Source organism: Phaenicophaeus curvirostris, chromosome 3 (assembly GCF_032191515.1).
Source record: "Phaenicophaeus curvirostris isolate KB17595 chromosome 3, BPBGC_Pcur_1.0, whole genome shotgun sequence".
NCBI classification, from domain to species: domain Eukaryota; kingdom Metazoa; phylum Chordata; class Aves; order Cuculiformes; family Cuculidae; genus Phaenicophaeus; species Phaenicophaeus curvirostris.
The window spans coordinates 76,602,135-76,625,738 of NC_091394.1; the positions used below are offsets into that span (position 1 = coordinate 76,602,135).

The 23,604-nt window shown below is 35.0% G+C and overlaps 1 protein-coding gene across 1 annotated transcript in view; it reads left to right on the forward strand.

Annotated features, from left to right (window-relative positions):
• VPS13B (vacuolar protein sorting 13 homolog B) overlaps window positions 1-23,604 on the forward strand; it is a 435,364-nt gene that overhangs the window by 240,676 nt on the left and 171,084 nt on the right. The window contains exons 26-30 of the mRNA XM_069854414.1: window positions 51-222; window positions 1,269-1,383; window positions 3,362-3,503; window positions 5,248-5,656; window positions 9,727-9,838. Coding sequence (XP_069710515.1) covers window positions 51-222; window positions 1,269-1,383; window positions 3,362-3,503; window positions 5,248-5,656; window positions 9,727-9,838 — 950 coding nt within the window. The remainder of the gene's footprint in view (window positions 1-50; window positions 223-1,268; window positions 1,384-3,361; window positions 3,504-5,247; window positions 5,657-9,726; window positions 9,839-23,604) is intronic.

Below are 23,604 nucleotides of genomic sequence, written 5' to 3' on the forward strand. Positions count from 1 at the left end.
AGTGGTGAAAGGCAATACTTTTTTCCTCAGCTATTTTATCTGTTTCATAGGGTGATTCTCTTCAGGGTGGTGATGATTCTCCATTCTCAGACTCCATTACACTGGAACAAACAACAAGTAATATTGGAGTTTCAAGTGGACGTGTCAGCTTATGGATGCAGTGGATGTTGCCAAAAATTACTATAAAATTATTTGCTCCGGATCCCAGAAATAATGGCACAGGTATTCAGCATTTTTTCCTCTAATGTATGGAATTTAAAATAGTGTATTATTTTACAGCACCATATTGGCTATTTAGAGCGTTTGTTGACAATACTGAACACTGAAATGCAGAAATAATGGGTTATAGCTGTATTTTAAACTAGGGTGACAAGTTGTAGTTAACTTAGTGCATGTATTCACAAGTCAGTGTTGCTTTTTGGCATAAATTTCCCCCTCTGTGTGGTAAGATGATTGTATTAAATTGGAAATAAGTTGGTTATTGTTCTAGATAGACTGCTGCATTTATTGCCTTAAAACCAATCATGTTTCATTTTTATATGCGTTAGGAGTATGTTTTGTGTATGTCCAAGTATAGACATTTAGTTTTGCATTGATAATTTGAAAATTAACATAATCACAGGATAATCCTTGAAGTCACAAGAAGCCTAATATGGAGCTCAATGTAAAAGTTTCAGCTTCTGTGTTTAAAAGAGAAATGCGTGGTACATTGCTTCTCTTGTTTCCTGTAAGATTAAAGTTGGATTACCATCCCAGGCAGTAATTATTTGAAAGAAACTCTGATTCTATAAATGTACTACAGGACTTCAAATATTTTTTGTAAGGAGACTGCTGCATAACAATTAGCATTGTCACTCGTAGAAATGTGAAAAAAAAAAAGGAGACTAATAACTAAAGCTAATTTTCAAATAAATTTACTTGAACCTTTGATTTAAAAAAAACCCCACAATTACATGAGAAAAATCAATTTCTGGTTTTGTTAGAGTGAATATCTTGGCAAATACTGTTTTACATTTCTCAGGAACACCTGAATTAAAACCCTCATATATAAGTCTGTCTACACATTTGTATAAACAGGTTTGGATTCTAGGACTTTTTTCTCATTCTTGTCTGTGTGACACTTGAATCAAAAAGTGCTTTATGAAAAAGTTCTGACTAGAAGTAGCATCATCCTATTTACAGAATTTGTCTGGATTATATTTCTTGCTTAAAAAATTGCAAATTTCAGAGTAATAAGTAATAATTTGTATTTTCTTTGACTGTTGCAGAAGTTTGTGTTGTCAGTGAATTAGAAGATCTCAGTGCCTCAGTGGATATGCAGGATGTTTATACCAAAATCAAATGTAAAATAGAAAGCTTCAATATTGACCATTACAGAAACAGGTAATTCCTGGGAGTTATTTTGCTTTAATTTCTGGCTGAGAAAAGGCAGGTGTTTGGGGTTTTTTCCTTCTTTCTTAGCTTATATTTAAGGTAATTGTTCAATTTCAGTGAAATTATTTTAAGTTTTTAAGCAACAAAACTTAGAGCAACATTTTGTCAGAATTTTATCTTATTCCAAAGAAATAATTTCAAATCAGAAGAGCATTTTTTCACACTTACTGCTGTGTTGGTCCATTATAAACAAGTCATTCATTTTACCTGAACCTTTGAATAGGAAGTAGCTTAAATATTGCTTCATGAAGTGTTATTAGTTGTAGTATTTAATGATTCATGGTACCATACTCTTAAACATTAAGGAGTTTCCAAAAATAATGGAAGTATTTGTTTTGCTGTGGCTTAGCAAGACCGCAGTGTAGCTGATTATCTGTGTCTGTGTGAGACAGCACAGAGTTAATGCAGACACACTGGAGTGAAATTTCAGTAATTAATATCCACCAGTATATCATCGATATTATGTACATTTAGAGTAGGTAGTTATGCCTACTATATGTTTTGCAACTTCAGCAACTCTTGTTAGTTGAATAGTTTGTTGCACCAATGTGACTGCGATCATTTGGCACCCAGATGCGCTGTTCTGTTGAGAGATTGCAACCTTCTAGCTTGTATTGGCCATGAACACACTAGTCTTGACAAAATAAGAGAGGGCCTATGTAGTTTGATAGCTGGGTATGGATCAAGAAATTCCATTATGGGAGACAGAGGAGAACATAGAAGTGTTGTGTTACTTCGTAAGAGGTAAACAGTAGTTGAAAGCTTCAGAACATTTTTTGGCACTGAAAATCACTAGAATAATTTTCACTCATTGGACACTTTGTTCCCTCTATATGATCGGAAGGACGTTTACTGTCAATTTTAGTGACTTACTAACATTTCTGAGATTTTTTTCTGACCAGCTGTCCACATAAAAATTATAATTCTTATTCTTTTGCCTAAGTTACAAATGCAGTTATTGTTTGTACATATTGTAATATTTGATCATCGAAATTTGTCATGATGCTTTAAAATGCTTTGGAATCCCCACAGACAGATTGTCTTAAGCTGCTCTGTCCACAGATTCTATGGAAAGCCTGAGTAGGTGGTACTTTGCTCTCTTAGGAAGGTCTTCACCTTTTGTGTGTTCTTGTTTGCTGAAGTTATATTGAGGCTTTAAAAACAAACAACTCCCCGAAAACACAAACCCCAGAACAATTATTCCACTTGACAAAATTGTTAATATTCTCATTTATATTTCATAGTCTTTTCAGAGTACCTTTTTCTATCTTTAAATCTCTATGGACTGAAAACAAAAGCAGAGAATAGATAAGGTAAACATTCTGTCTTCCAGGCCAGGGGGAGACTGGCAGTCAGGACATTTTGAAGGAATATTTCTACAAAGCAGAGAAAAACTTTTGGTGAGATTTCTTTTGTAAACTAAGGTGCTTACATGAATAACTCTTCTTAAGGAACATATTTTTCTTTATTCTTATAGATGTTAAATAGAATGATTACAAGAACTGTAGTACAAAATACATTTTAATACTTGATGGCTCATTTTTTCTAAATGATACTATGATTTTTGTAACATCCGTGAGTACAGCTTTTCTTCACAGTTTCTCGGTTCTTATAATCATTCTTCTCATTCTACTAAAGCTCTCTGCTGAAAATCTAGGGTAAGTCCTGTATGCAAGATTATTCTCATGTATCTTGGCCTCTTGTTATAGTTTGTCCTTTCACAAAATTTTACAGTTTCTTTCCTTTTTACCAAATTTTTGCTTGATCTGATTGAATCTCAGCTTCTTAGGAAAAGATGTGGCATAGTGTTTATCTTGCAGTTGCGTAAATGTGCAAATTTAATGTAATTTTTTTTGCTTATAGAATTTTTCTTCTTTTTTTTTGCTTTTTGTCTTCCCCTCTTCCATGCCTCGTTCATTACCTCAAGCCTTGGGGAAGATTCTTGGTCTCTGGGGCAATATGGAGGTGTGTTCCTTTCCTGTACTGACAAGCTGAACAGACGTACCTTGTTGGTTCGACCCGTCAGCAAGCAGGACCCTTTCAGTAATTTCTCTGGCTTCTTTCCCTCTGTAAGAATCTTTTTAAAAGTTTTTACTACAGAACTTCCACTAATATACCAGTTGGATTAAAAAAAAAAAGAAAATCTCAAACGAGTTTAATATCTTGTCATCTAATTTTTTTAATGGAATATATTTGTTGCTTAGGTTTATGATACTAGTTGTATTATTTCCTTTTAGTCACTTTAGTGACAGTTGTCAGTCTTTTTTAGTAGATATGGGAATGAGGGTTGACTATTCACAACCTGGTACGTAACAGTAATCTACTAAAGTCAATGGGATTCATCTATATTAAAAGTGAACATACAGTAATGTTTGGATACCACATATTTAATAGCCAGTACTGAACGCTGCTTTTTGTTCATGCAATTCTGGTATCTACTTCCGGATTTAAGTAATTTTTGTTGTTGTAATATAACTTTATGCAGCGTTTTAAAAATACTTGTTATGATAATGCAACGATTTCATATTTGAGTGTTTCTTTTGAATCCTTTGAATATTTCTTGCTGATTCAGAATATCTGAGTGTGAGATATTTAATACTTTTTTCTTGCCTTTCATCCTTGAAAAACTTTGTGTGTTATGACATTAGGCTCTTTATCTTCACAAATGCGTGGCTGTGTAGAATCTTTTTATGTTAGTGGAAGTTCTGTGTGTTTTATTTTATTCATGAATATTGGTTGGTAATACTTTGTCTTATTCTGTTTTTTTTCAGTTGTTATTGGAAATTAACTTACTAATTTGTTTTAATTCTCTTCCAATTTTTCCCCATCTAAGCTATATGTTCTGTTTATTTAATAAAGAGATGTTCTTCTGTTTACAAGGTTTAAGCTACATTCAAGTGTGTTTAATCAAATTTAAGATGCTTAAAGAAGCAACTACTTGCAAGATATAGCTGCTTTCATTTGTGCTTACGTCATAAGAGCTAATATTTAAATAATCATAGAGTTCTATTAAAATATAGCACTATTAAAATAATACTTTTCCTAGTTATTCTTACTTTTTTCACTTACTAACAATGTAGAACTGAAAGACTTTCAAAGTTAATATGGAAACTGTACTGAGCATCTGGGAGCTAAGCATCTAATTGCCATCTTTAGCTAGGAAATCTGACCTAAGTGAAGGAATCTGTGCTTTCTTAAGTAAATTGCAGTGTATCTTTATGCAACTGATGTGCTTTAGCATGTGGTATAGCTATTATTTTTATAAATATTCAGAGCAAACAAGGGCAAAACCGGTTACATTCTTAGGGTATGTAGTTGAATGTAGGTGGTTCATACACCCATGTTTAGAGGGAGTGAACCTGTCTCTACACTCAAGCATTATTTTAGCATTTCTGTTTTTTTCACATACAGAAGGAAAAGTGCAAGGTAGTAAGATCTACTTCTAAAACATCTACAGTGGAGGAGAAATGAAAGCCTATAGCTGTGTGAAAAATCTATCAGAAAATTTTGACTCTAATATATGGAGGGGTTTTGGCTGATTGGGTTTGAACTTCATACAACATAAATAATCAGAAAAGAAAAGTGTTCAGCAATTCGTAGTTTTCACTCACGTAATATGGTGAAGTCTGGACAAATTGTCTGTTACTGAAAAAAATGAAAGAAATTTTTTCTACTCTTCAGGGACAGTGGAAAGCTATTAAATAATGTAGAATCCTAAACATCCTAACTAACGGAGAATGTGGTAATTGATGGATCTTATATGTGTGCATTTTTGCAGCAGTTCATTTATTATATTTTTTTTCCTTGCAACAGACAACTGCAAAACTTTTAGATGGCTCACACCAACAACATGGATTTCTCTCTCTCACTTATACCAAAGCTGTGACAAAAAATGTCCGGCACAAACTCATATCGAGGAATGAGCGAAGAACATTCCATACACTATCAGAAGGTCACACTGATGGTTCTCCTCACTTTCTCCATGAGATCCTTCTTTCTGCTCAGGCCTTTGATGTGGTCCTGTGTTTTCCCTTGCTTAATGCGATTGCAAGCATTTTTCAAGCCAGGTTGCCGAGGAGTCAAAAGGAAAAAAGAAAATCACCGGGCCAACCTATGAGGACTCACGCTCTAACTTCCCGCAACTTGCCACTGATTTATATCAACACTGGTGTAATGAGAGTCTTCTTTCCCAAAAATGAGGAAGATCGTCATACTGCAGAAGGTACGGTGTTTTATGTTAGAGATTTTTTGCTGTTCAGTGTTGTGGACAAATGATCTAACTTAATTAAACTGCTGACCATTGCTTGGGCCTTTGGTTCTAAAGGTCAGAGTGAGGAAACATCTAAGATATGTGTTCTTCTCTGCAGATTTGCTGGAAAGTTTTTTAGGTATTTGACTCATCGTTGTTTTCCCAGGACGTACAGAGTTTGCATTTAAAATGTGATTATTAAAAATATAATCAAGAACTGTGGAAAAGAATTTAACCCCTTTCTGCAGTGATGTAAGCTCTCACTACACTGTAACCAATTCAGTCTTTCACAGATGCCTGTTCCAGCAGTGGAGCATTAAGGAAGCAGCCTTAGCTCCTGTGGAAATTAGCACCTAAAAAACTGAGCAGTAGTGAAGCAGATAGATATTCTAGTTCAGGCTGATGGAAGTTATTAAAACTCACCTTATGATCGATGTCAAACAGATGATTATTATTTATTTAGTAAATCTTGAAGCTGTTCAGACTCTCTTACGTAAGAGGCTGTGAGATGATTACAGAGGTGTGGATAGCATAAACTGTTTTTTCAAAGAGTAAGTAGCCATTCAATCTATGGATAATACTTTTTTCCTCTAAGAAATTGTTTTACCTTCATGCAATAAATACATTTACATCCTTCTTACAATCTTGTGTGTAAATAAGGAGGTGCTGATGTCAAAATTGCACTTTTGGGAGTGATCACGTTCCCACTAGCTGCTACATTACCAGCATTTCTTTTAGAGATTTTAAAAAAATAAGGAAAAAATTGGTTTACTGATATCATGATGTATTTACAGAAGTCCTTTAGGCATGAGGGTATTTTTACAATTATATACAATGGCACACAATATCATCCTAGGAGTATAGGAGTATAGTCTTCATATTTTTCTCACAAACGAATTGCAAGAAGTGCAGACAGTGAGAATTTACATAGATCATTTTTTTGCCAGCGTCCTCTACAATTTTCCAGCTGGGAATGCTAAAAACACAGGAAGATAAAATTAGACTGGCTGTGTTGGCAAAAAAAGAATTATGATTCTGGTTGGAAGGGAGTTCTAGGGCATGCTGTCAAGGAAATCTTTCTTTAAAAGTATGTTTTTGTAGCTCTGTAGCTGTATACTTTATTAAAAAGAAATTATTAAGTACTTTGTCTTGTTGCTATCCCTTTCTTGAAAACGCTTGCAAGGAACAGATTTGCCATTATTAAGAATGGATGTAGGAAGACAAACTATGCATACTTTTAAGGAATAATGCTGAAGATTAGCTTTATTAAATTAATAAGAAAGCCAGCTAACCTCATCCATTGGAAAATTCTGAAATATCGGCCCAATGAAATTCATGACCATTCTTTTCTCATTGCTTCTTTCACTCCAGATTTCTCAGACTCTTGTCTGCTTCTGAATGTGAAATAAATCACTTCTCTCTTCTGCTCATTGTCTCCAAGAACAATAGCAATTAGAAACAATAATAAGGAGTAAGAGTGGAATATCACCCGTCTTACTGGTGTGCTAGGTCAGAAAAGTGTTATGTATTGTGGAGATATGTCCCCATAAGACCTCATTCATAATTTTTTGATGATTTTTAATCCAATAAGATTTGTGTTTCAAGTTGCAATCACTGCAGTAAAAGCAGAAAAGCAATGACCTCAGTTTCTCTTCTAGTTAGTTGTGCTCTGTTCATACCCTGTACCTAGTGACAGCTACTGAAACTATCCTCCCCTCAAAGAATAGAAATTGTGACTTTATACACAGAGTTAAATGAAAACAAATCTGTTCTTTATTCATGCAGTGCAAAACTAAACTTTCACCGTGAACTGTGATATGCAAACGTGTGATCCAAATCATGATTTTTCTCCTGAGGAATTTACATACACAGAAGCATCAATACACCCACACAATTTTATAACATTTTAGTTTCATTGGTTTTGCAGCAGCACCAGATGAACATTATTTTTGTGGTGGACTTGAGGCTAGCATTCTATCCTAGTCAATACACAATGCTGTTTTCCCTCAAAGTTTTATTTGTTAATACATCAGGTGGTGTTCCATGCTCTGGTCAGCAGCCCTCACTTACTTAGTGATTAATAAGGACAACTAAGTACATAAAAGCAGTATGTAACAAATAGAAGGAAGAAATATAGCACAGCAGAACACTATGAATAAAAATTGTAAATTAAAAAAATAAGTGGAAAAGACTGGGAAAAGCCACATCTGGCTGCTTTGAGGACAACAGGAACTTTTTTTAACATGTACTAGGAACAAAAATACATGGAATCATGAAAAAAGACATGATAAATTTGTTAATAGTGAAAAAAGAAAAGGTGCTATACTGAACAAATGCATGTCCTGCATTTGTAGAAGTGATATATTCTTTTCACATGAGCGTGGCTCCCTACTTTGAAGTCTGTCATAACATATGGTCTGTGACATCCTCCTTGCTTACTATTAAATAGTTTCAAATCAGTCAGATTGAGAAACTCGCTCTCAGGGATCTTAGTCTTCTGAGGCTGATTTTTAACACGCCTTGAAAGGGCAGGTTTTGGACAGCTGAGGGTTTGTCTAGTAAAATGACAAGTGTGATGCTCAAATAAAATTAAGATGGGTAATTTTATTACTCCCACTCTTAGAACCCAAAGGAAAAGATCTATTGCAGGGTTCAGTTAATAAAGAATTACTTATATGTTACACGACAATTAGTACTGTTTCACGGAAAATTAGCATTGTTAAACATATCTGATTTCTATTCTTCATTATGGCTAGAATTCTAAGTTAATAAAATGTTTGTGCAGATTTGATTTGCTTGTACTTTTTGTAAGGAGTTTGACATTGTGTCTCATGGTATTCTAATTTAAACACATCACACTACAATATCTGTGAAAATGTTAAATGAATTAAAAATGGCAAACTGGATGACTGAAAAAGATAAATTGTCAGTTGGGAATAATAAGTGACATTGGTACCTAATGAACTGCAACTGTTGAACTGTTGCTGCCAGCATCAGAGTATGTTGAGAAGAATTTCCTGAGGAAAATAATGTTAAGGACTCTATAGGCCATGCATCTCAAACAGTGTGCCTACATCACTCCTAAATCCTTTAAAGCTGAAGTTCTATATCAAGGAAAAAAAATGTGCAGACTGAAGGTACATGTTCTCAGGAACTTTGTAGTTACTATGAAGTCTTCTGAGCAGAATCTTACCTTGCGCTTTGTGTATATCTGCATCTGCCGAGGAGGAGATGCAGTAGATTCAGCCTTTTCCTGTAAGGAGACTTCACAGAGTTTGTTCAATACAGGAAATGTGCTGCTGTTTTTTTCTGGGCTGAACTTTAGTTTTCCATCTAATATGATCGTTGCTTTTAAAAGTAAAAATTTCTACATGTGGCTGAAGTTTGAATGTGATGGAGATGAACAGGAAAGCAGAGTATTTTCTTCTTGAAGTAATTTTGTTATCGAGGTGGAATTTCTCTCCAGTACTGCATCTTGTTCTTTGTATATACATCAGATTTCAAATTCTCTTGTTACGCTCCTTGTGTTCGAACTTTTCATGTGTGTTGCAACCCATACCAAATGCTTCTAGGATGGTTGCACTGTAATATCCTGCAGTGTTTTACATCTAAAGGATTTAGGCCCATGTTAAAAAGGGTTCATAATTCAGGGTGCTTAACATGCTGATATTTTAGCAGGTAATTATTGGAGAAACAGACAGAGCACAAAGGCATCTGTGGCAATCAGTATAAATTCAGACAAAAATAAAATTGAAATAAAAAAGCGTCAGAGAAAATAAGAAGTCAAAGACCAGGATTTAGTGTTGTGATAAAACTCTGCGAGTAAATTAAATGACAATAGTTTTTGTCTTTATTGTATTACAACAGTGCTATTTTGTGGCTATTTTATGACTTTTTTTTGCATTAGTTTTTGCTCCTGAGCTGAACTGAATCCTTAGCTGACATTCTTATTTAGATTTTATTTGAGAAATGCTTTTTAAGTGCTTCTGTTATGTGCATGCGACTTTTAATCAAACACACATTTTCTCTTGTCCTAACTACAGCTAATCCAGCAATTAAAGAAGACACATTGGTTCTCAAGGTTGGATCCGTCTCTATGGCTCCTCAGGCTGACAACCCTCTTAGTAGAGCTGTGCTCAGAAAAGACATTTATCAGTAAGTGCTGAGGGAGGGGGTTGGGTTTTCATGTATGGTCTCAGAAAAACTCATTTTGGGAGAAGTTAATTGATCAATAAAACGGGTACGTGCAGCCTGTAAAAATACTTTTCACATACGATCTTTTGATATTCAAAACCAGGTTTTTCTGATTTTCTTCACTTGTGGGCTTTCAGATCTGTTTAGACAAATCAAGTTCTTCTGTGAAGTGCTGATGAATAACAGAATTTAAATGTCAAATCATTACTAAGCTTGAGCTCACAGATGAGAACATTTTAAGAGTTTTTCTTTTATTCAGCTACTACTAAGTTCGCCTAAGAGAAAAGGAATTTTTTCTTGTGACTACCAAAGTGCTCAGTAGCCATATAGTGTGAAGGAGATGTGTCTTAATGATACAAATGGTAAACGTACATATAAACTGTAGGATTCTTGATGTCATGTAGATCAAAGCTGAAAGCAATGCTAACTTCTAAGGAGCTCTTTCCCAGTAAACACATTTTTTGTGAAAATGTCGTGCTCTGGATTGTGTCACTAAGTATGTGCAAACCACACTAATCATATATAGGCAGCAAAACTGGTGAACATATGTAATCAACATGATAAAAGTAATACATGATCCTTAGTAGAGCTGGCACTCTTGCAAGACATGAAAGTATGGTTTCAGATAATACCAAGTGAGAAAAGTCACAGAAATACAGATGAACAAGTGTCTTATACTTCCCATTTGTCTGTTGTTCAGATGTGGCAATATTTTTAACTACTCCATAGTGCTTTTCAATAGAAATTACAAACATCAAAATTTTTTCCCAGCAGTAAAATATTTATTGCCTAGAAAATGACAGCAAGTTTTACTTTTTGTCAAGACTAGGATTTTTAGGAGACCATGAAATATTTCCAGTTTGTCTTCTGATAACTTAAAAGGTCCAAGAGACTTTTTCTTCATATTTCCATGTGGAAATATTTAAATTAGGCTTTTTTGCTTGTATGTTTAGTTATAGAGTTCAGTTGTTTTATTTTTGTTTTTAATGACATTTTATCTATTGTGGAGCTTTCATGGAAGAAACCTTACAGCTTGGCACCAGCGGTGACTTTGGGTGACAGAGCCTGATCCTCTCTCAATGTGCCCACAGATGAGAGATCTTCCTGGCATTTGTATGGGGTCTTCCAGCTTCTGCCCTCTCTGTCCAAGGAGACTCTGAGATCTGCTTTGAGAGCTACAGAACCAAATGTAGGTTCTGCTCCTGTTCTCACAGCAACCAAAAATTTATAAGAAAAGTCTGATTTTGTGAAGTGGAGTTGCCAAGCTCCAGCTTCCTCAAGGTCGTTCCTGTTACCTGGGGTAACTGTGCAATGTTCCTTGTGTGCACATTACAAATCAATGAGTGAACAACAGGAGGGATGTAATTTATGTCTAAAAACAATGAAGCTGTGCCAATTCATGTGTTTGAATCTGGTTGCTTTGCATCTATGGCGTTATTAGAAATGCAGAAATTCCGTGCTTTTCAGTCACCCAGTTGCTTAATGGTTCTGATTCCATTCTGTGTTATGGATCTCTGGCTCTTATATACACGAATGTTCCGGACTAGATTTATGCAGCGTGTATTTGGATTTCACAGTTTTATACAGTACGGTATGCTCCAGTCCTCTTTTAGAAATCAAGACACCAAATGGGTAACGTAGAAATAAACACCATGCCATAGACATCTCTGTTACTGGCTGCTTTGTGACGAGTCTCACATCATCATGCGTCCTGTGTCTTTCTGAGAAATGTCTGCCATTTTCAGTCATTTCTTCTAGCTCCATCAGTGACCATTCTTCTAATTTCGCAGCAGCTGTCAAATTACTCAATCTTATCTTTGTTCGTTTAATCATCCAATTATCTTAGCTTTAGTGTTTTTAAAATACATTGAGGCAGAGTGTCAAGTTGCTTCACAGAGTTTTGAGAGTATTGAAGTTGGCAGTGTGTGGTCTTTTGGTTTTGGGAAGGGGGCTACTGTTTTGATCTGTTTAAGCAACCTTCAACACTTTTGAGCAATATAAAATAGTATTTTTGAATTAAAAATATAAAGATTCCAGTTTGGAGTCAAAGTGGATGCATTTTCCAATTATGTATTCTTTGATCATTGAGAACATACTGTAGTTACTGAGGCATAGTTGAAGATAGCCATTTATTTTCTCACATGGCACACACTACTGTTAGACCAGAGGAGTTGACTGAAGTTGATTCCACCATTTGCCAGTTTTTCTGTGGAAATTAAGATAACAGAAAGGGGTTTTTCATTGTTAGGGCAGGACATACAGTCTGTATTCAAGGAAAAACAAACAACAGTGTGCTATTTTTGACACAGGTCTGATGTTAGTATTTATCTCTCCAAATATGAAATTTCCTAACTTTTTTTTATTTACCCCTTTTAGCCTGCCCATGGTAGATGGTACTGATACGAAAGATATGTTCTGGATCTAAACAGAATACTTTAAAATGAAGTAATAAAATGAGCAAGCACACACAATGTGTAACTCACGTATTTTGGCTCAAAGCACTCTAAAAAAAAAATTACAGCAGCTTGGTGATTACTGAAGAATTAGCTGCTGCAGCATTCTGATAATCCAAACATGTCATCTTCTGTCTTTTTCCAGCCTCTTTTCTCCTCTGCTGCTGCTTTTAATAGAATAAAAGAAAATAAGCCATTGTCTGAACCACTGTCTTCACAGTGTTTTTTGAGTGAGGATACAAACTTAATTTGTGGTGTCACTTTGGTTTAAACAGTCTTCTGTTTAGGTCTGAACTACAACCACATGCAATTAATGTGAGTTTTGTAGTGATTCATGAGAAAGAAGAATTTTTGCTTTTCATTTAGAACCAGTTCTTTTAGGAAAGGCTGAGAAACATTTTCATGTCTGAAGGCTAAATAGAATTTTCAAACATATTTTGTATTTGTCCCATAAATTCATGCATGAAAAACTGAATGTGATCATATATCATTAATAGAACGCCAGTGCATGAAAGGTAAGTCTGGTATGGCTGGAGGCCACTTCTGATCTGTAAGTTGAAGTGACTCCATCTGTGTCCTTGGGAAAAGAGCTTACTTGCTTAACTTTGAGGGAGAACTAAGTTGAAAATGGAATGTCGGAAAAATTACGTGTCCCCAAAGTGTGCGCACAAATATTTTTTCAGGTGATTATTGGAAGTTGGAAAGAAATGTATTGACATAGTAACTTCAAGGTTTTTCTATACCATATAAAAATTAATCTAAAAATAACTATTTCCTCGAGCAGAAAATGGACAAGTTTGGTTTATACTATTAATACACATAGTAGGCAAAGATGCATGTACCGTAACAGTAAATACAGGGCTCCTGAGAAAAGCACGATGACACGTTTTTAGCTGTAAGAGCTTCTCCTTTTCAGGGGTTTTTTTTGGTTGGTTTGGTTTTTTTTGCTTACTAAATCCTAGGAGTTGGTCAATTTGGTTTAATGATTTCTCCTGAATTTCCAGTTCTTAAACATCAGGTAAAGTTTGTTTGTTTTCAACAAATATGAGAATTTTATGTTCCCATTAAGAAACTTCCAGTTCTGTAGAGCAGAACTCTTGCAGATGACAGAAAGACTTTGGACAGGGAGCAAAGTAAAGGAGATTTTTTGGTTAAGGGTGCAAGTGGGGCAGCTGCCTAGCCTAGCTAGGGAGAGGGAAGAGCAGTTAATTAAAACTGTGGAGGAGTCAGAGACATTTTTGCTAAGCCACGAAGGAGAGAACCACATTTTTGTGGATTTTAACTACCTGATCATATTAAGCTTGGGATTGGGGGTACTTGGAGACAACTCAGAAAGCTGCAGAAAAGCAAGATGATGTGGTCATTCTTGGCTTTTGTGATAATGCTGCCTATGTTAGAATTTTTGAAATGGTTGAATACATTTGACAGAACAGAGAAAGGTCTAGCATGTTGGGGAGGTATAGAAATAATGTTAATGCCCTGATGGAATGTAAGTCAGCCAGTTAGTTTATGTCAGAGAAATCATATTGAAGGGAAATTTTATAAATGCTGTAACTACAGGAAAAAGCAAGCGTCTGTCTATAGGCAAAGAAATTGAATTTCTCAGGCCTGACTTTGATCTTGATTCACTAGTGTCTAGTAGGACAAAAACTCCGACTGAAGTTTTTCCCTCAAGAGCTTCATAAAATGCTTTCATCTATGGATTCTTTAGTCCCTAACATCAAAGGTACACTTCTGCTACAGTGTTAGCATAATGAAGTTACAAACTTAACTGTATGACAGCTACACAGAGATTTCTAACAGTTGTGGTGTTTGTAGCAATGGTTCCTTTGGAGAGCATTGGTTAAGATTTCTTATTAGCAATGAGCACTTCTCTAAATACTTAAAATAGATGTGTTTATGTGGAAGGTGCTAAAAGCAGTTGTATCTGTTTCTGTTACAAAAATCCAAAGGAAGCATGGAGTCATAGAATAATTTTAGTTGGAAGGGACTTCTGTAGTTGTTCTAGTCCAGCCTCCTACTCAAAGCCATTTAGGTCAAGTTGTTCAAGTCTTTCTGCAGCCAACTAACCTAGAGACTGTTTAGACCTCCTTGATCACTTGTCAAAAAAACAGATTTTTGACAGATTTAAAGCAACTCAAGGGGCACCAGGCCAGAAGATCCTTTTCCATGTATACAGAGGGCAGCAGCAAACAGAGTAGCATCTCCTGGGGTAGCTTGAAAAGCCACATTTCCTTCTTCATGCATCTTCATGTATTTTGCCTTTGTAATATCATTATATTTTTCTGTTTTAATGAAAGTGGTTATTGTAGAATATCAGCATGAATAAATAATAATTCTTTAAAGAGGTGGAACAAATGCATGTAGTCATCTTAACAAGGTTTCTGCCAAATTATCTCACACTCTGTGAGCACAAAGTTGAAATTGAAATGACATTTAGTTCTAATTCTGTATTGGGATAATAGCCTTATTATAGCTTATTATAGCTAATACTGTGCAAATCGCCACCTTTGTTACACAGATAATTACCAGTCATCCCCAGTGTGGTTGTTTTTAGCCGAGTCTGACATGAAACATTAATTAACAGGATTTTAGGAAGTATCCATGAACAGACAGAGTGAAAATATTTTGAGGTAAAGTATCATTAAGATAAAAATGAAATGGGCATTAAAGAGCACAGATAATGCCGGCTGTTTGGAGGTTGTTGTGAAAAGGCCTTGCTTATAAAGCTGGAATAAATATTACTTAACTACCAAGTTCTGGAAATTTAAGTGAAAAGAATCACGAGGTTTTCTCAGCTTGGCCAATATAGACTCTAATTGTTGTCCATGCTCTGGATTCATCATTTTTGAGATCCAAGGATTTCATTCGTGTCATATATCAAAACTTAATAGTATAGATCTGAATGTTCCATGGTCATTTTCATCTGTAGATCTTTCATAGATCAAAGCATAAAGCTGTTCTTAAGACTGTTTTCCATTTGTGAATGGAAATTTTTTAAGCACCACCCCCGAAAAAAATTACATGTGAAGTGTTTAATCCTGAAAAAGTAGCTATAAATTATTTTGTATTTTCTCTTAAAGCTTTTCATCTATACAAGTCTTTTTAATTATAAATGTAGCTAATCTGCTGTGGGTTTCATTTTTCTAGTTTACTGTTTTCCACTGTTTTTAAATTCTCAAACAGTTACACATAACAAATCAATGTTATTCTTCTTTTAAAATATTTGCTATTTATTTTCGTTTCAAGGAGCTTTCTGTAGAACATACTTGTACTAATCATGTAGTGCCTATAATTGGTTAACAAAAATCCTTCTGTTTAAAAAAAAAGAACTAATAAACAGTTTTGTGTGTCTGTACTGATAGGGCTGGAGTGAGGGGAAGGAAAGAATGATGGAAGGAGTTTATGCAAGAGGCACATACATAGCCAGCAGTCTGTGTGGAAATCTGTTTTTTCTTTTGAATGTGGTTTGGAAAATCAAATGCTTTTCAAAACTTTTCAACAGCACCCACATCTATAAGCATCTTCTCTTCAGAAATATTTTTTTGTTTAGTATGAAATTGCTGTTGGACATATATTCATAAAACTATACTTTGAAATTATCATTAAAAAAGCGTGGATTTTCTGTAAGTGCAGTATGAGCAAAAATATTTTCATTTTCAAAATGATTAACAAAAAGAAAAATCCTCTTTTTTGCATAGAAGTTTAGTATTCAGGTAACTAAATGTTTCCCAGAACACTCACCTAATATGAAAAGTTTCCTTTTAAGAGTTGATTATTTCATAAAGGTTCTAATAAATTTCCAGTTTACTTTATTTTTTTTAGTATCTCATTGAAACTTATTTGGTAGACAAACATGGAATTATCCGACATTGACCTTAGTTTCCTTATTTTTCTTTGAGTAAAGTCAAACAAAGATAATCAGTGAACAAATGTATGCATACACAGTGTTTGTGAATGTGTATTTCAAGGAGAGGCAATTCTTTTTTTCCTTAGAAGTTGTGCAACAGAGTTATGCTACCACCATTTTCAGTTATTTTCTTCTTGTGTTAAGGTAAAACAATTGGAACAATGCCTATTTTAAACTTATTCTTCTAATTTATTTTCTTTTTTTTTTATTTCGGACCAGTTTGTTTTTATTCCTCAAGATACAGGGAGGAGTGTGTTTGTGAGAGAATAAGATTCTCTATACATTTAATTTCGATATGCAGATTTTTTTCTTTAATAATCTTTAGCTTTATTAATTGTTGATTTGGGGTTTCAATAAAAATATATTAAATTGCAAGCTCTAATTATTATCCTTTGCTATTGTGTTTGAACTCATGCTTTTTTTTTTAGCATAAGAATCTTAGGAAAGTCGTCTTTATCTTCCATAAGAACCCTATGCCTCTCTTTGGAATACGGCTTGGAAGTAAAGTCTTTTCTTGCTTTACATGTTTCTCTTCTTCTATCTTTAGTAGAGGGAAAAAAAAAGTCTACTTAGACCTTTTGCCCAGTGAAATGTTCATGTATATGGATAGCATTACATGGAAACACCACTCCTAATTAACATTGGCATGTTTGAGGCTATTGCAGCAGTTATTAATTTAAAACCCTCAGTGGAAACTAATTGTATAATAACAGCTGGAACCGCCCATTTAGTTTCAGAAATGTAGCTTGTTAATTATCTAATACCAAAAGCTATTCAAAGCTAAATTTATATTTGGAATGCAGCTTTTAAAATGTTCAGCTTTAACTATCAATCGTATTTTTATTTGAAATGTATTCAATTGTGAGTTTTACTGGAATCTGCAATAATAAATAACAAATTTGCTTAAACACATATATTTTAAATACATTTCCTTATAATGAGATAGTCAAAATAAATTAAATTCATAGTAAGAAAAGCATTTCTACAACTTTATTTTTCACTTAAATTCATTCGTTTAATCACCGTGTGCTCAACACATACCCACGTTATATTTACTCTCTTAGTAGCACTGGATTTTTTTAATCTGATTTTTAGTAATTTTTAGTTTCTTTGTGCAGTTCCTTGTAGAAAACAAATTGAAATATGCTTTATAGAAATATTCTTATCAGTGGTCATTGCCATTATTGTGTCAGTTAAGCATCCATTTGTTGTTAATCAGGGCAGCTCTTTTTGGAAACCTTATTAAATATGTCAGGAGAAGACCATCCAAGTAAATGTCAATAATGGAGGAATTCAAAGGAGTAACTAATTTGTTCATACAGAGCAAATGTGAAATCTGTAGATTTGTTAGAAGTTATTTTTTGAAGTCTCCTAGTAACTCTCAGAAAGTATTTATGTATTGAAAATAATGTCCCTCCTCAATGATTTATTGTTACTTTCAATTTTGTTTTGAGAACTTAGTGTGTATTCTATTTGCAAAGTTCTTCCTTTCCAATTGGGCACATTGCTTCTGATTTGGCTGAGCTATTTGTACAGATGTGTTCTCTAGACTAGCAGCACCCCAGCCCTTCCTGATGAGAAGGAATGAAATTAATTTTATGGAGATTCACAGAGATGTGTTTATGCCCAATAGTCCTCTTCTAGAGCCAGGCAGAGATTTCAAAGAGCATCGTCATAGACAGATCTCTCGAATTCCTTCAGGTTTGACCTGGAAAATCATGGGAACTCATGTGTTTGAGAGGGACCACAGTGTGGTGAGGTGCGTTGAGGAGAACCGTTCTAAGCTTGGGTACCTGGTGGAGGTTCCCATTCTTCAGTAGTGCAGGGCAATGTAGTGGTCTCTCCTGGCCTTGTGTACCACATCCTGGTCAATGCCTGTCTAGCTATGACTAGCTTGCACACAGACTTCAGCAGGCAAATATGATGGTAACAACTTCATGCTCCGTGTTCATGCCTTGTTTTGGCTGTTTGCTTCACTCTAGTTCATTTGCTTTGTGGTGAAAGAGTTGCAGTAGAGTCAAGAGCTCAGTTTTAGTGCTTAGGCCAACCACATTTAATTTTTGTGGGAAAGCTTTTGAGTTTATAACGTGGTTATGATTGTTTCATTATTCAGGTATAGCTCACTCTCACTTAAAACCTGTGAGTGATATTGAAATAAACTGGAAATAGATTTTTCAGACTGTTTAAACTGGCCTGTGGTTCAGATGGTGAAATTATCAGGTCTGACGGTTTAGCTGTGAACTTGGGAGACAGGCAGGAGAGAAGCATCTATTCAAAAAAGGATTCTCCAAAGTGTTCACTGCCATGTTCTAAATGATTTATTGTAGCATTCACTCAATTTCTTTGGGTACTTAATCAAGATGCCATCGTTTAACAGCTTAAGGTCAGAAGTAAATAGAAGTCATAGAGTAAAACTTTCACAAGGGCATTGCTTTCTCTCTTGTGCCAGTGCACAGTGCAACAGTGTTCTATAAAAAGGCTTCTCAGCTGTGGGTGATCTTAAGTACCATATGTTCTGCAAAGTCAAGGCTAAGTTAAAGGTACATGACAGGCTGAACTCAGAGTTTCCTTGCTCTTCTGATATTTCTTGGTGTCTCAAATACTGTTTTAACACAGTTAATTAATACTTTCTGTGGGGTATATGAAGCCGGACACGTGAAGTTAATACAATTTCACTTTTGAAATCTGTAATATGTTTATGGTGACTGAGTGGAGGAGAGATTAGCATTTCGCTTGTACTGGTTTGAATAAAAACATTCTCTTTAGCGTGTTTTTTCCACATTTCCTTTTTTCAAAAAAACCCAACGCAGTTCTGCTGTGATGAAGACTATTATAGTAAAGCCAAATGTAATAAAATCAAATAAAATTTGTTTCAATTTTGGTTAGTTTTAATACTTTTAAACTTTTAATTATATTCTATTATCATTTTAATTAGTGAAGTGCTTAGTATTTTTAACTACTTCCTTTGATATTGCCTAATCTTTAGATGATAAATACTTTTTTGTCTAGGTTTTTTTATTGAGACCTACCTTATGGTTATTGCAGTTCTTGTCACTTTCTACCTAGGAGGAGTCATTTCTTGTCTTTTCTTATTTCATAACCTTTTGAACATTTTAAACCCCTCAGATCTCATGTGTGTCTTTCTCCTCAACCAGGTCTGAAACATATGTTCACTGAAATCTGGTTGTGTGACTTTTTGCTTCCCCTAACTCTAATAAAGGCCTTTCTCCCATTTGAAAGTATTTTTCAAACTGTTAATTCTTCCCCAGATTAATTCTTCATTTGCTATAGTGGAGAGAAAACATGAAAACATGTCAGATATTCGAAGAGCTCTTTTGGTAGAGAAGTTTCTCACCCACCCACTGAAGCAAGTGATGTGCAGACTAGCCGTGCCCAGTGAAGGGGCTAAAGGAGTGTGGCCCTAGGCTTCCTTGGGTCAGTGCAGAGTAGGGTGGATGTGATGTTGACTTTTAATGTTACTTTAACCCAGTCAACTTTGGGCAATGAGTTATGTGCTCACCAAGGTTGCAAACCTAAACTTGAGCTGTTCTAAGACCTGCTTTTCTTTGCAGCTCCATAGTTTTGCTGGTTGTACTTATGCATAGTGACCTGATTGAGGGAGCTGAAGAAACTCAAAAAATTTCAGGGGCATCAGGCAATTTTTGTCCGTCAGGTCATTGTCCTGAGCTTGCTTATTTGTTGGATAGGCACACAAGTATTAGCCCTAGCAAAAAGGTGGCATTGCAGCAGCCTGGGCTTGGATCAGCTTAATCATGCTTCAGGCTTTTGAAACACGGCACAAAATCTGACACTATGAACCAAGAGTTTTAATAAAATTTCAGATTCAGTATTAAACGTACTGTAACAGTTTAAAAAGGTAAAAAAAAAAAAGGCACAGAGACAAAGAAAAAAGATGTTAAATGCCATTTAAAAATCCCTGGGTATTTTTCACAGTTTATATACTGAGCAACTTGACTGCAATGAAAAATTTTGCAGATAAACTGTAAAACTGGAAAATAAAAGGAAATCTGAAAGCTGGAGTTATGTTTTATGTGTGTTGTTTGTATGTTTTATGTTATAAAGCAATTTTATTGGAGTTTTCACATTTCATTTCTTCTTTCAAGTTACCTGCCTTTAATCTTCCTTTGTAACCAAGTAGCTTTATATTTTGCATGTTATTGTAAAATACTAGGGGGAACGAGGAGAGGCGTTTGGTTTTCTGTTAATATGGGAGAAAATAGTTGGTCCTTAGGAATTAGTGGTGTTTTGAGAGCTGGAGTGGTCGCCCTGTACAAGTCTCTTAAGTAAAGTTTGGTTACTTTACACAAACGCCTTACATTTTCATCCCTGGATTTCCTTTGCTGATTCTTAAAATATATGATTGAATCCACATATCAAGGAATACTTTCTGTCCTGTATGATGGAAATAATGTATGATGGAAATTAACATCCAAAAGTCTTGACTGTGATAAATAATGTATTCTAAAATAATTCAGAAAAGCTTTTAAAAAATTTTCATTCTGCAGCGTTTTTTTTTGCATAAATATAATTTCCATCAGATTTGGTTTCAATGAATGCTTTGTTTGTTGAAAAGTATTTTCCAGTAATATATAAAGCAGACTTTTTTTCTTTGTAGCATTTTTAATTATAGCAGATCTCAAGTTAAATATAATGCAAGTTGTGTGCTTCTGTTACTGGGAAAACCATATCCCATTTGTAATGAGACATTTGTTAACTTCTGTATACAGATTGTGGTTCATTCCATAAATATTTGTGGGTTCTCTGATGTCCCTCACAGGGTTTTATCTATGACAAATTCATACCACAGTTCTTAAACTACTTCTTGGATAGAAGATTTCTTTCTTTTGCAAACCCATTTGCCAGTGTCTTTCTTTTCCATTTAATGTTTTTAAGTTTTCCTGCTTTGGTTTTCAATTATTTAATGGACAGGATTATCAGAAATTTACAGAATGATTGCATGTTATTTGAGTATGTTTCTCTATGGGGTACGATTCAAAGCTCCCGTGGCAAAATTAAATCCTTGTTACTGTTATCCCAAACGACTTATATTATATTGTTTAAGTTAGTATGGTTCGTCTCCCTTACAGATTTTCCAGCATAGCTTAGTGCTCAACTGCCTTAAGCATAGTTAGGAGTCATGCTTAATGTTTCTAACGCATAAACTTGTAATATGCACCATACTTTATCTACCATTATTGCTATTAAACTTGATTATGCTGCAGTAAAAAACAGATTTAAAAGATACATACAGTGGTTTTGTTGCATTTCAGAAGCTATTTTTTCTCTTTTTTTTTTTTTTCCTTGAAGATACAAATCCATCTTGTTTTTTTTCTTAAGAACTGTTTAATGTTCTTATGGGGCTTATTAGTTGTAGGACACAAAGATAAATGTAGCATTCTTAAGTCTCAAAACATTTTTCATGCTCTCTGATACTTTGGGCTGTTAGGGTTGGATTTTTTTCTGTGAGAAGGCAGTGGCTAAAACTGGTATGTTAATGGCTAACACAAGTACATGTTGAAAGTAATAAAATGCAGAGATATTATCAGGCATCTCCATTGAGTTTAGTGTCAATGATGGGCATAAATCATGGATACTCTGTTTTCATGGCATGATGGTGTGTGTTCTCCAGGAATAAACAACAAACAGCTATAGAGGTGATACAAATAGAATGCAGGAATACATAGATATATCCTGTGCTTGCAGGATAGGAGTAGAACAGCTTTGAACTCTTCCTGATAACCAGTTATTTAACTGTTGAATAATATTAACTAATTTTTGTATGTGACAGTTTTTCAAGGAACAGGAAGAAACTTGCAGATTAGCAAATCCAGCTGCAAAGCGAATCTGAAATTTTTCTCTTTCCTTGTTTAAGGCTGCATGTGCATATATGTGTGTGTATATGTATTTAAGAAAAATACAGTGGAGTGCATTTCCTGGTATGTGTTGGTTCAGATTCTCTTTTGACATACTTTGTTCTTCAGACACCTTGCAATGGTTGATTTTTTCCATGTTCTTGGCATAGTAAAAAACCTGTCTGATATATTATGCAACTGCAAGTGTTGCTTTCTAAGAGTAATTTAAAAATCTATATATTGTGTTCTTCACAAAGTGCGGCTCAAAAAAATTTAAACAACTTTATTTACTAAACTGGACTCAAACTAATAGAATTTGCTGTTTTCCAAATGGGCAAATGTAGTGACCTGTGTAATTGTGTGTATGTTTCTATCTGTGTAGAGTCGTCATAGAATCACAGAGCGATACTGTGGTTTGGGTTGGAAGAGACCTCAAAACCCATCCAGTTCCACCTCCCCCGCCCCCCCCACCAAGGGCAGGAACACCTCCCACCAGGCCAGGCTTCTCAAAGCCCCATCCAACCTGGCCTTGAACATCTCCAGGGATGGGGCATCGACAATTTCTCTGGCCAACCTGTGCCAGTGCCTCTCCACCATCATGGTGAAGAATTTCTTACTAACATCTAGTCTAAATCTTCCCTTCTCCAATTGAAAGCCATTCCCCCTCATCCTGTCACTACATGCCCTTGTAAAAAGTCCCTCCCCAGCTTTCTTTTATGCTTCCTTCAGGTACTGGAAGGCCATGAATTTTTCTTCTAGCTCCAGGCAGAAAGTAAAACTCTTGAGTTTTCTTCATAGCCACCACCATTCCCGTTCTGGTTGCCTCCTAGAATAGGTTGAACTACCTGATATTAGAATCAGTAGTTTTCATGGTCAGTGTTGAGAATGCATGGAGATATTTTGAGTAGAGAATGACTTTTGCTTGATGTTACCCTGTAAGTAGAGCTTACTTAAAACCTCTATTAAACAAACGTCTCTAACAAGCTTTGTGCACATGCCGAATAGTAGGCTTTAACCAGTTTATTGTGAAGTCTTTATATTTAATGTTTGCAAAAGCAATGGTGTCTTCTGTGACTTCTCATGTTAGAATGTAGGTTTCTAAGAATATGTTGTCTCCTGCTGCCAAAAGCTACCTCAGCAACAGTTTGTAATAAATGAGAATCCTCTTGAATTTGGACTTTTTTTGGTTATGTCACATCCTCTGCCTGTTTTCTCGGATTCTCTAAGATTTTTATATATCTGATACTTTTTTCCTAAAGGTGAGTTTTGAGATGAGTTTCCTAATAGGTTTAATTTGTTGGTTTTCATCTTTCAAAGCGCATACTAATATGTTAAAAAGACTTCATATAAATAAACCTTTTCAAGTTGTTTCTGTACATATGTAAAAGGTTAGTTTCAAATGTTCAATATGTTAATATCGCAGTTTAAGATTCAGCAGTAGTGTGCTTTTAAGAAAAGCTACCAGTTTTTCAATGTAGAAGAAACAAAACA